Source organism: Hippoglossus hippoglossus, chromosome 10 (assembly GCF_009819705.1).
Source record: "Hippoglossus hippoglossus isolate fHipHip1 chromosome 10, fHipHip1.pri, whole genome shotgun sequence".
Taxonomy (NCBI): domain Eukaryota; kingdom Metazoa; phylum Chordata; class Actinopteri; order Pleuronectiformes; family Pleuronectidae; genus Hippoglossus; species Hippoglossus hippoglossus.
This window is the reverse complement of record NC_047160.1, coordinates 22,864,445-22,878,264: the sequence shown is the minus strand read 5'-3', so window position 1 is coordinate 22,878,264 and position 13,820 is coordinate 22,864,445. Positions and strand designations below refer to the sequence as shown.

Here is a 13,820-nt window from a genome sequence, read left to right as displayed (position 1 = left end):
GAGCTGGAATTTGTGTCAGCGCCACACAGCCAGCAGTGTGGAAGACTTCCGCAGTGTACAGCGCTACTGTAACCCCCGAACCCCGACATTCAACGGGTACAACAACAAGCGGAGAAAGCAGAATCGCGGGCTGACCTTATATATACAGTCTATGGGGCTGACCAGCGGAGAAATAAACGTCCCGTGTGAACAGCCAGGCGGCTGCGCGCTTGAGAACGGCGCTGCGCTGCCTCGCAGCGGTCTTCCACACTGCCAGCTGTGTGGAAGACTTCCGCAGTGTTCAGCTCTACTGTACGCCGGGGTACAGTAGTTACGCCGGGGTACACCGGACGCGGAAGCGCCGCTGCGAGGCAGCGCAGCGCCGTTCTCCAGCACGCAGCCGCCTGGCTGTTCACACGGGACGTGCATTTCTCCGCGCTGGTCAGCCCCATAGACTGTATATATAAGGTCAGCCCGCGATTCTGCTTTCTCCGCTTGTTGTTGTACCCGTTGAATGTCGGGGTTCGGGGGTAAATGATGGTCTTCATAGCCCCCCCACCCCTCTCTTTCTCTCTCTGTCTGTCTGCTTGTGTGCTTGTAGTGGATGGGCAGAGGGGGACATTTAATTATGTGATTGGGAAAATTAAAACTCCAGGACAACAGAAGGGGAATACAAAGTATGGGATGCATATTTGATAATTTATATCATATAAAATATGTAATTTATATCGTTTAAAATCATGGGGGGAGATGGCTCATTAGCATTTAAAGGAACAGGCACTCAAAACAGGTCACTCTGGAGGGCTGTTTTATACAGGGTAAAAAGGGTGCTGTTTTAAATGATCCTTGTGGTATTTTGACCAAAGTATGTTACAGACATTTCATTAAGACCCCAAGGAACCATATCAACTTGTGGTAAAATGGGCATGCTATGTCCCCTTTAATAGTTTAGCAAGATTATACAAAAACAACACAACAGATTCCCTTGGAAGTTGGTGGAAGGATTCAGTGTGGGTCAGGGAAGAAGTCATAAAGTTTCGGTGCGGACTTTGATCAGAGGACGGAGTCAACACGACGTCCTTGTTGGAGGTAACAGTGAGGAGTCAATTCGTAATGTGCAGTTAAGAGAAAGAGAATTCACTTGCGAAATAAAACATCCTGTCAAAGACCTAAATCTCGTGGAAATTGGTTCAGTGGGTTTTGCTTAATCTTGCTGACGACCAACCGACAAAGACTCTCAATCAAACACGGCTTCCCAACCTCACCTTGAATTGGATGAGTCATGTAATTGAGTTAGTGGTTGATTGACTACAGGAACTTGCACAATTGCCTCTGACACTAATGGAACTCATCCTTTCATTTTTCGTAAACCACTCCAACTTATTCATGCTTTATGTGGACGTTGATCTGCCCACGAGGACGGTTTGTCCCACCCAGACAGATTGATACTCAGAGGATAGATGGAGGACCACAAGGTTTTCCCTGAATGACATCTATTGTATCTTCAGCTCGGTTTTTCATGCCCCAGACTCGCCTGAGCTGTCACTCGTCTCTGCTGGATTTGCGAAACTGCACTGGACTTTTTTTAAATCTAGTAATCCATATGATAGGATGACGGATGTGAAAAGATTCCTTAGATCGTGTTTACGTTGTGTGGTATGATTTCACTGCATGACCTTAATATGTCCCTGCAAATGCTGTAGCTGCAATCCTCTCGTTAATTATTAACTTTACAGCGAGACTGATGCAAGACTAAGTTCTGCATTCAACGCTGTCAAGAAAGTCTCTTCAGCCATCTCTCCTCACCTCCCTCTTCACGTTTCTTTCCACCAGCTGTCGGACTCTGGTTTTGACCTCGGGTCATTATTCCTGAAGCCTGTCCACTGCCTGCCGAGTTCCTCTTAATTTGAGGCAGCTCCTGTATACACAGAGGACATCCATCAGTCACTTTCTAACAGGTTGTCCATCCACCAATCATTCAATTCCCCGTCTGCACCTGTTTGTCCACCTTGCTTCTCCTCAATATGTTTTCTCAATGCAGACTGTAAGCTGCCTCTTTATATTTATTCAGACAATTTTTTACCAAACTTGATTTAACATGAGAATTTAACCACTCTTGGGGCATTTCATTGGCTGAGAACATCAAATCATTACGCTTCTTGCATTTATGGTCAATTATTCATATTATAAATAAATAAAAACACATTTTTAAGGTCCCTGGTTTAGTTTTCTCCGGCTCCAGCTGGTGCATCGTAATATTTGGTTGACTAATGAAAAGCTTGACATTTTCAAGCCTCTAAGGGAGACAATACACAAATATGTGCTTTTAAAGATCAAGATTAGTTTGCATGTAAGATACAAAGCTACAGCCAGCAGCTGGTTAGTTCAGGCCCTGTCCAAAGAAAACCTTCATGCACCTATAAAAGCACCAATTTGAGTTTTCTATCTTGTATAATCAATCAAAACACTTCGATACCAACTGAATATCCAGGTTATTTACAGTGGTATAGTTAAATGGAACTCAGTAGAGCACAAACCTACACCAAGACCAAAACAGTCCCCCTAAATTTAAGCTAGTTGCACCAAATTGCACACTCATCAGTCCCCTAAGGGTCAAAAAAACACGTGTCTCTCAGTGTTGAAGAAAAGAATAATAAAGTCCCGGATCCGCACCAAAATTCAATTTGTTCTTTCTTGACCCACATTCTTCCACCGAATGCTGTGGTAATACGTTCAGTAGTTTTCTGTGTTATCCTGCTGTGCAACAAACACATAAACCAACCAATGGACAGGTGTGTGAGAACGTAACCTCCTTTCCGGTGGTAATAAATATGTTATTGCATTTTTTTAAAGCACAGACCTTTGCCAAAGCCCAACAGTCTACTAATGAAACCACATTTAAATCTACTGAAGATATAGGAGATAACAGTTTATTGTGTTAGTTTCTGCGTAATCCTGCTGACAAACAAACCAACTGGTGGAAAGATAACTTCCTTAGCGGAGGTAAGTGCATATGTTGCCGGCATCATCTTAAATCATCAAGCAGATGTGTTCAAAGCAGTCAAGCAAATCTTGTTAATAGATCTTTACTCTTTTTGCACCTAATTTAAATAACCTCTGATCCTCTTGCATCATGTGTTAATCCACCTAAGTCTTAAATTGGGTGAAATGAAAGTGCGTTAACAAACCGACAAAGCATTTTACTGCTAATGTGTGAATCCAAGATTTACATCACCAAGTTGTTGGGATTCTGTGTGTGTGTGTTAATCCTGTTTAAGAGCATAACGCCATTATGACAAATCTCCTTTCCAACCCAGAGCTCTTCACTAAGGAGTCACGGTGTGGCGAGCGCTGCTCCACTTTGAACAACAGCCAGTTTCAATTTACTGCCGCTGCCCGGGAGGAGCAGGATGTGGCTTTAAAGCCGAATGTGTCTCACATGCTGCTTGTGTCCTGTGAGCCATCCACTGCTGCACTTAACCGCCAAATTTCCCTTGTGTTTGAGCGCAGAAAAGGACACAGTTGGAAACACCGGATAAATTAAGGAGGGCTTTCAAAGTCAGGTTCAATTTCCCCACTTCACGTTTAAGCATTTTCTCCTCCTCTCCACTTGCAAATTTCAGCCGTGCGATGAAACAATTGAGGACAGTCGAGTCAGCCAGTCAATTTTGGCAATTAAGTGCGTTTCGCAGTGAATTACACACGCGCCTCAGAACCTCTTAATGGAATCATTTGTATTCTGGATTAACTCTGGTGAATGAAATTGACGATAGCAGCTCGGGAACTTTGCGGAAAACCGAGTCTGCAAAAAATCCAACTCTTCAAACTAAAGCCATGTGGACTTGTCATCTTGCATCACACCTCCGTGTGTTGGAAGTAAAGTGGAGATAAAGCTTTTAGTTCAGTGTTTGATGAGGTGAGCTGTGTGGTCGAGCTTTCAAAGGTACAGCCGTCTGCCAGGTTCAGCATCGTCAATGTGTGAAGAGAGGAACTAATAAGTGATAATAACATAATTATTAACAGTTCACAAATCACAAAGACTTTAGTGTTGATGATTAACGGAATAGTTAGGCCATGTAGCAAAGGCATATATTGCGTATATAAAATATTAGTGTGTATTAAGTAAGTTATAATTTTGATGAAGGTGAAATGTATAAATTGAATAAAATGTTCGCTGGTTTAATTGCCTACTTGATGAGCTACAGACTGCAGATGTTAGCATGGTAGCCAGTTTGTTACAGATTGTATATTAAGAAAGATAACTTCCAAAAAGTCAAGCTAAATCATCTGCATTGCCCCCTGGTGGCTGGTAAACCCCGCCTTCTCCATGTTAGCAGATGGGCATGGACCAAAATAAAATGTCAAAGTACTCGATACAAACTTTTTCCCTTAAAGATGTTCTCTGTCATTTTTAATATTTATCGCACTGACATATGTCCAAGTGCTCTTTTGTCGGTGAGTGTAGTTTTGGTCAATTATTTCCATCTATTAATGTATATACCATCTTAAATGTGTGAGAATGTTAACTTCAATATATATACACAGTACGGTGTTGCTGTGCAGCTTCTCAGTTTTATTGTTATACGTACGTATGTAGGTTCGCCCACTTGATGCTGTCAGAAGCTTCACTGGCGCGATTTAGATTTTAAGAGGATTAGGACAGCAAAGTGAAAAGAAACTGTTACATAAAAGTGTAAATTCACAGTTTTATTCTCGTCTTGTTTACGAGTTTTCACTCTTGACATAAAGCCGGGGGAAATAAATGCTGAAAGAAAAATAGGCTCTTCAGCCGTACTGTCAGACTTAACATCTCCATCAGGGTGAATCCAGGGCTCGGCCCACTTGAGGTAACAGCAGTATTGTGTGAATAACACATTCACATTGTTACAATATATAGAAAATAACACTGTGCTGATGTCGGGGACATCTAAAGACATTCCAACAAGCACATCTACTCCGCATGACAATTCAAAAATAATGAAAGACAAATAAAGACTTCAAATTAGGGTCCAATTCTCCAAAACATGTCATCTCTGTCTGTGAGATCCTGACTCATGGGAACTGTGTCCTCTCTCCTTTCTATTATGTCTCTGTCTCGTCAGTAATCCATCCGCTGGAGCATTAACACCAGAAAAACAAGTCTATAAAAAGGGCAAGTCCTCAGAGATGGTAGGGGAGTCTGGGGACATGGTGCCGTAAAAACAAACACCATATCAATACAGTATAAATCCAATGCTTTTGGCTTTGCTCCCATTTGAAGCAGACAAAAGGCTCATTTTTTAAAATTAAATTTGAGTTCACAGATTTGCTTCGATCAATATTTGTGAGCCATTCTCCTTTTTTTAATCCACCCGTATGACAAGTGAACATACTGCTTTACACACCATGATCACTGCACAGACCTTACAGTTGGCTAGTTTCAATGAAAGGCCATTTCAAGATGTCAAATTCCGTCAAACGTCACAATGAACACAGATGTTCTTTAGCCACGAGGGAGCGTGGAACGTCAACAAGAGCAGCGTCTGCGGAATTGAATGTCCATCATCCGACCATCAGTTGTGGGAAACCGTCTGCACGCCTGCCAACCGCGAACGACCACCGCCACCACCACAAGGTCCTTAGCGGATACCGGGTCGTTAAATTGGACCACAGATGGAGGTCTGTGTTGTTCTGTTGTCTGTGCTCCAGTGGAAAAAACTTACCAGATTTGTTGTGTTCTTTAAAATGCTGAATCAACTGTAAAGTTCTTGGTTTTCTGTGTGATTTTTTTCTTTTTTATCTTGCTCGGTGGATTTACATGTTTTCCCCCCCTAGTGCATATTAAAAATAAACAAACATGACTGAACGTCTTTGAGCTGGATTATGCAAACGCAGTTACATTAGCCTCTTTACATTTTCTTTCCCCCACAATCACACACATTAATATTAATGCTCACGAAATACCAAGGAGTTTAAGAGATGATTTAGATTGTTGCTTTGAAGTATTAAATAAAAAAATGAATGAGGAAGAGCTGTGTGATTTCTCTTTTAAAGACTGAAACTCTGTTTTTAAGTGTAAAATAGAAATAGAAGCACCATGTCAGTATACAGCATTTAATTAATGAGGGTTTTCTTCATTTTACGTGATTGCCACATTTTAAATTGACTGTGTTCACTTGACTGTGTATCAAAGCTTCCCTGACACATCATCCATAACTTCCTTTGCTGTACAATATCTCATTAATTAGCAGCATACAGGTATATTTATAAAGAAATGACAACTTTTATATCATCTTTTCTCCCGTATGGAGCTCAATTATCGCACAGAGCTTTAATGCTACACATCACTGCACTCAGGGCTCTTTGGGGAGAAGACTCACGATGCCTTGACCTCAGAACTAATAATTCTGCCTGTCAGTTTTCTATATGAAGCACATACAGTTATAATATGTCTGTAGAAGCCAGGCACATAGTGTATGTGTGTCAGTAGCTCAGCAGGATGAGAGTGACCCGTTGGGGAAAACAATTAAGTGACAACTGGGTACAATATTAAATATTTTTAATAGTCGAGTCTTACAAAAACAGAATTGTTTAATTCTGTTTTTGTGCTGACACATACAACCACCACATCTGTATACATCTGCAGCATGTAAGCATTACAGTCCCTTTCAAAAGGTGTATTTTGTTACCAACACCTGAACAAAGCACAAGTGATAAGCATATTTTCAATTAACACAAAGACGAAGTTCCTGTGAGACTCTATCCAATGCTGGTCCAGAGCATAAACCCCATTGGTTCAAAATGACATTTTGCAAATCAAAGAAAACCCGACACTGAACTCCACCATCATGCTTTTGGGTTTAATCTGATTGGATTCAAAGAGTTTCATAAAAAAAACAAGGTCATCATTTTCAAAGCGAGTTGGGGAAATGGAGGAAAAATGACAGTCAGATGTTTTAATTGACAGATAATGTGCATTATCAAAGCTTGGAGATGGCGGTCAGCGAGGAGCCAGTCAGGACGACGCAGGAGGCGAGGAAGAAGATACAGCAGTTTGCCCTCCCCTGACGGAAAAACAGGTTTAATATAAGCAATAAAAAGGTAATTTGCTAAAATGCTGTTTTTGCTGAATGGAATTATCACATTTTCTTGATGTCAAAGTGTGTAGTTCGCCTGAACTGTTACCTGGAAAAGTTCTAACGATTTTCTACTCATACATTTATTTAAGCAGTGATTTTAAAAATTGTCAACCCCAAAAATGCCCCATTGAAACCAATTATAAGAGCTTTTTTCCATCTCTGCCAGTAGACATAAAATCATGCATTCCACCTTTTTATGGTTTCATTCCGAGGTCCTGGCTTCAAATGTATAAATACCATTTCCTGGTCTGCTGTAGCGGCACAATTTATTTATAATCAAACCCAGAAACCTTTTGTTTGCAACTGAAATGATGTGTGTGTGTTCATATGGACTTTTAAAAAATTGTCTAAGCCAAGACAAAATCCAGGGTTAGAAAAATCTGACAAAAAAAAAATACATTGTGCAGTTATTACACCTCCTCGCTGCTCATCTCTCTCACTCTCTCACATCACACAAACATGACGTGCACATGTACACTCAATATAGCAGAACAACTAAAACCTCAAATTTCTGTATACAAGTAACAGCCTGTGTGTACGTGTTAGTGTGTGTGCATGAACATGATGCGTGTTGTGACCCTCACCTTAATCTCCTTGAAAACCAGGGATCCCCACAGTGCTGCAACCAGACCGTATCCCTACAGAGGAGAAATCAAACAAGGCGTTGACTGATTCAAATCACTTTCCATAAATCTGCTTCCACTTTGTAGAACTTCCAAGGTCTTTGATTTCCAAACTCTACATTACATATCATTTAGAAGACGCCTACATCCAAAGCGACTCACAATTAGTGCATTCAACATCTACGAGGGGCCATTTAGGGTTTCAGTATCTTGCCCACGGACACTTCGGCATGCAGATGGGGAAGACTGAGGATTGACGACCTCTCTACCCCTCAGCCACAGCCGCCCACTCACTGGCCAACTGTCTGCAAAACTGTCCCCAGGGAACAACTATAGACTGTTTCTGACGCCTTCTGTTGACGTCAATATTTCTCATTCAATACCCTTCTACATGAAAGCTTTTATTGAAAATTTCTGTCACGAGCACAAGAATCCAAATGCCTTTTCCCCCCCCATTGCTTGACATTTTGTTCATCTGACCAAAGACGAAAAGTCATTGCCTTCTAAACGCAGGTCAAAAACACAATAAGAGGCCGACATTGAACCGGAAAATCCAAAAACCTGCACAAATACATCACATATGGAGAAAAGGATTAATCTACTACAACGTTCTTTTTGAATTTTGACATCTGAGTTTCTGTGAAATAGTTTCAGACACCAAAACTAAAATCTTTAAATAAAAAACAATTGGAACATTTTTACCTTTAGCCCCAGTTATGTTTTCATCCCTGTCCGTTTATAGGTAAGATTAGACCAAAGGGGTTTAAAATCCAGGGTTTATTTTTAATCACTTTTAGTAATTTATCTTGACATTTTCGGGACTGATGGCTGCAGATAATAATAATTAGGGGACTGATATCTATAAGTGTGTAAATGTTGGTGCATCTTGATTTGATTCAAGGGATCGGTTTAGAGTTACTTACTGCAGTGACAATGGGGAAGGTGACGACTGCACTCAGGTAGTTATTAGCCAGGAACCAGCAGTACGTAGCCAGAGCCCACATCAGTCCAGACAATAGACCTGAAGAGCACAATGAGATGTTAGAATGCACCCGTGCGTGAGACAAAAACCTATTAAACTGGGATAGAGTCAGGAATTCAATGTAGAGATGAATCTAGGTAAATGCTCACAAAGAGACACATGCCCCAGTTTAAATTATCACTCGGTCGTTTTACAGAAGATCAGGACACGGTGGCCAAACGGCGCTGGTGTTACGAGACAAATTCCAATTTCAAGGTTCCGTCCACCGAGCTGTAAACCAAATAACAGCTTAAAACTGAAGTTGTACAGGATGTAAGGTTCTGAGCCAGAGTGGACATGTGTGCCCCCGAGCACTTTCGGTGATTCCGTGGTTACCTGAGCGGATGTGTTTGCACTTGCAGCTCAGCGAAAAGGAGGCTGTGATAGTTCCCCCAACAACAGCTGATTCCTGGCGTCTTGGTGAGAGTCAAACTGAGGCTATTATTAGACCCGCCGCTTGGCCCTAGTGCGGCCGACAGCTCAGTGGTTCACAGAAAATCAATCAACCGGTGGAAAATGTTAGTTATTGCCGGGCCACTCAGTTTCCCACACAGTCTGAGAAGAACAGCGGCTCACAGACCACATGCCAGATCTGGGGCAGCAGCTTGTGGTTTTGGCCCAGACAACAAAGGGTGGTGCACACAGGAGGTTCCAACCTTTAATGGAATTTTCTTTTTTTAACATCAAGATGATTCTGCTTTCACCTGTTACAGCTTTGACTTTTATGACAGTTTCATTTTTAAAGTATTTGATGAGGGGGAAAAAAAGCTGAATTTACCAGAAGAACATTTTTCTTTCACATCTTTAATCCCCGACAATCCTCATCCCATCAAGTAATGTCTGAATAAGTCTAAGAAACCCAATTTCCTCAGGATTTCTTCAAATGCAGCCTGGCTTTGTCCAAAACTTTACACAATTTAAAGAAAATGCTTTGAATTCATTTACTATGGGGGAAGGTTTTACCCGTTTGTTTGGGAAAGTCACATTTTAAGAATACACAGTCTCAGGCCACAGTGAAAGGCAGCAGGGTGAATTGGCTCAAGGATTTCTGTAGAGCTCAATTAACACATCTCTGCCAATGTCACCAGAAATTGAAGATGTAGACGGAAAAGAAAGTTGAGCCAGACTTAAAGCCAGACTGGGTTGCTGTTCTTTTTCAAATTAACTAAATTTAAATCATGATTTCAGAAAAATACGTTATCTCATTTACTTTAGAAAAAGAAATCTCAAGTTACAGAAAAGAAATAATTTGATACTTGTACAACAATCTGGTCCTTGATGGGCGTAAAACAGTTTCATTTTCAGTCAATGACGACTCAAATCACCACAGTCATGTCACAAGCATGAAGAAAACATGAAGTCTGTAAAAACCTTTACCTGGGAGGATGAGCCTGGAGTAAATCCTGGGTCTGTTGCGCATAGCCACACAGTAGACGGTGAAGTACACCGTGCTGGTAACAAAAATGCCGGAGCACTGCGCATAAACATAGTCGAGGTCTGTGGAGAAGACGAAACAAGAATCGACAGTTTTACATCAATTGTGTTCACCTCTGGTTTTGCAATAAAGAAGAGGTTAAGTCAGCTGTATTCCCTTGTGTCTACAGGAAGTCGGTCAATAAAGTGAAAATCAAGAGCAGCAAGACATTTTATTTTTGAGATCTTCACACGCAGTGACTTTAGAGACTCCTCCAGAAAACCGGATATTAAACCAAGTCCTCTGGTGGAGCCACTGCTATTTATAGACCAACACTAGGGCGCATTAAATTGAGAAGGCATTAATCATTTTTTGACTGTTCCCCCCCCCATTATTTTTCTGTAAGGTGCATGTATGGGTATAGTAATATTAACAGTTATTATTGATTCCATACCGTAGTCACTGGCTCCACTGAACAAGCTTCCCTGGCATGATGAATGGCTTTTAATGTAGAGGATCGGTGCAAAGGAGGAACCGTACAGCAGCCCCGACACCACGGCCAGCAGGCAGCCTCTGATGAAGAGGAGGAGTCGCAGGGTGAAGAACTGCATAACTGTTTACTCTCCACTGCTCAATTTGTAAAGTTGATTTTAGGATTGTTCAAAGCTGATAAAATGGGTTGTTGAGAATGAATGAGTTTCAAGCAATTCCAGACTAAGATAAGGGTTCTTTAACTTGGTGTATTGCGCCATCATCCATAAAGATTTTACCGTCCACGCAGACAATTAGACCTCATTGTTTCAGCAGCAGTTGTGCACATACAGTACATGCAAGTGGCATTTACGCAATTCTCTCTCACGCAAAGAAATGCTCGCTTGGAATTTGTTGCACATGAGAGCAACGTTCGTAAGCTTGCACCCCCCCCCACTGATTGAATCAATTTAGTTTGAAATCAATCAATTATCAATACTTGATAAGGTAGCTGAATTAAATGGTTTCAGTGAGCAGTTAATAACATGTCTTACACACGTCCCATTGAGGATTAAAAAAGGCCGGCAGCTATATAATGTAACATAGTCAAATTTATTCTTGAGCGCTGGCTGATTGCTCACATGACCCGCCTGGTCTTCTGTCCGATCTGGTCTATCCAGAACTCAGAGGCAGTTGGTCCGTAACTGCCTGAATAAGTTCTCTGCAGAAAAAGAACAAGGTTCCATCACTGAGGCGTCTTTCACAACAGTCAGAGGATTCACAACTCACTTTGGGAACAAAATAATTGATCAACCCTCCCATTTTACTTGAGAATATCATTAAAATTTACATTCTTGCAAGAAGGTGAGAAAAACAAACTAGCGCCCGATCAATATACTCACCCTGTCGATAAGTAATGGAATTGATTCTGAATTGGGATGCAGGTCCACATCTGCTTTCACAAAGAAAAAGATCAGCCCGCTGGAACAAAACAAAATTAATATCTGTCATCCCAAAAAAAAACAAGCTGCTACGAACACAATTTCTTTGCTGCTGCAACAGCCAGAAGAAAAACGTCAGTGGGAAGAAGGTGGGAGACATTTCACCTCAGCAGACACAACCCAGCTCCGCAGTAATTTAATATCGGCCTGGAAACATCCTGAGGGTCAATCCCAAACCAGCCGAATCTGAGAGAGACACACACACCATTTCTTAATTTAATGCCAGAAAGTGGACCAAAAAATTTGCTTTCACACCATTAATGTCTCAGAATGCCCTTTTCAAAAGTTACAGTTCAATTACACTTCGCCCAAAAGAACTTTATTTTTTATTCACTCAATTCTGGGAAGAATACTATATATTGTCTGACTTACTTTGAACTGGCCCAGCCCATCAACAAACTAGAGGATCCCCAAATTAAACTCCCAAGGCCGAGGCCGATGGCTTTAACGATTGGAACAACAGCTATATTTCCTGTGGACGACATGGAAGGAGAATTTAGCGACACGTTTATCTTATAGTGCACCATTCACACAACCAATAAAGACAGAAGGAAGAAGGCACAAGGTTTTTAGGGGGTTTTAAATCAGGGGGAAATTGTTGCACCATCCTCTGTATTTGTCCACAGTCTACTCACAGCTGGAGGAAAAGAAAATATGGCATGACAGCTCAGCTCGTAAAAAAAAACAAAAGTTGGCTAAGAGTAACTTATGCCAGCACAGTGCCTTGTCACATGTAACACATGAGGTGCACCTCATGGCAGAGTAGTATGAAGTAGGGACACTTTGGAGCGAGTGTCCTCAAAGTTGTTCTCAACTCTCACAGAAGTGCATCAACATTTTAAGATGGACGGAAGCAGACGGATGCTAAGTCGGACGCTTTGAGTCCATCTGCTGCTACAAACATCCAGATGGACCCTTGAAGACTTAATTCCGTTTGAGAACAACTTCAGGATCATAAGAGGATGAAGTTTGACTTTTTAGGATATATTACCTGTGGCCCAGATTGCTCCTCCAAGCATTGCGAAAGGGTGGAATTTGGGCGAATCTAGAATCAAGTCTCCAACCATAGATACAATCCATATTGCTGCACAGCACACCCACTGAAAAAACATCCCTGCAAATAGAGAGTAGGCCATTAACCTTTCTAAAAGCACTCAAGGATTTAAATGTAGATTAAATTGTTTCTTTAGATGAAATGAGGCGCTGCGTGCTTACCGTCTCCGGTCTCTGTCCTTTTGATAGGAACAAAGCTGCTTCCATACAACAACACAGCAACTAAGTTTGCAGTGATTCCATAGGCAAAGTGACTCGTGTCGGTTGAGTTGAAGGTGTAATCAAATGTTTCCAGTTCCCCAAATACTGCATCTCCACCACACCGGGCCCCTGGAGGAGTTTTAAAGCCACAAAATAAAAAAAATCCAATAGATTTCAGACAACAACAGCCACATACAGGCCCACATTCAGGCCCTCATTCACTCCTTCATTTACACATGTTGTACCTTGTTCAGCGCTGGGACAGCTCACCATCAACAAAGAGGCCACTAATAAAAGCCAAGGGGGACATTTCACTTGGAACATGTTAAAACTAAACACTGTTTCTCGATGTGGCCACAGTGTGAAAACCAGCTGAGGCAGTGAATGAGTGTGTGGGTGTGTGTGTGTCTGCAGAGAGGAGCCGATGACATCAGGTGCGGCCACTTATCTAATCGCTCAGTCTGATACATGAGGCTGCAGAGGACAGAGACACTTCGATATGAGATGAAATAATCCCATTTTAGTTATTGTTAATATATTTATATTTTCATTTTTATTGTGATCATTTCTTTACATTCATATTTTATTATTATCCTTATATTTTGGATATATATATATTTTAAAGTTATTTATTTAGATGTTCTCACTATTTATCTTTGCATTTGATCCTTTGGAATATCATGAATATACGTGGGTCAGCCTCTTTCACAGACACTGGACAGGACACCTACACCTACAGACAGCACAGCCAGCCCCCACCCCCCCCCCACCCCTTTTACTGGCTTCTTGGTTCAGCAGACACATTGAAGATGACAACGCTTATCTGCTCATCAGCAGACGATGGTCCACAACAATAGTTCTATATTTAAACCTGCTTTAAGGAAATCCTGTGAGAATACGCTGCTGCACTCAGCCCTTATTTCCTACCGGCTACTTCCT

At 41.4% G+C, this 13,820-nt stretch overlaps 1 protein-coding gene across 2 annotated transcripts; it reads right to left on the bottom strand.

Annotated features, from left to right (window-relative positions):
- Positions 1-6,797: 6,797 nt before the first annotated feature.
- Positions 6,798-13,344, bottom strand: tmem144b (transmembrane protein 144b). Of its 2 annotated transcripts, XM_034598034.1 has the most exons (12): positions 13,127-13,344; positions 12,843-13,010; positions 12,619-12,741; positions 12,000-12,099; positions 11,733-11,813; positions 11,529-11,607; positions 11,268-11,347; positions 10,610-10,728; positions 10,119-10,238; positions 8,644-8,741; positions 7,682-7,735; positions 6,798-7,022 (listed from the first exon to the last, which is right to left on the bottom strand). In XM_034598034.1, exons 1-12 carry the CDS (start codon positions 13,203-13,205, stop codon positions 6,939-6,941), a joined length of 1,185 nt encoding a protein of 394 aa, XP_034453925.1. In that variant the 5' UTR covers positions 13,206-13,344; the 3' UTR covers positions 6,798-6,938. The 2 variants fall into 2 exon arrangements, with proteins under 2 accessions (XP_034453925.1, XP_034453926.1); XM_034598035.1 differs by lacking the exon at positions 12,619-12,741 and having other exon boundaries at positions 13,127-13,305.
- Between the last annotated feature and the right edge of the window lie 476 nt (positions 13,345-13,820).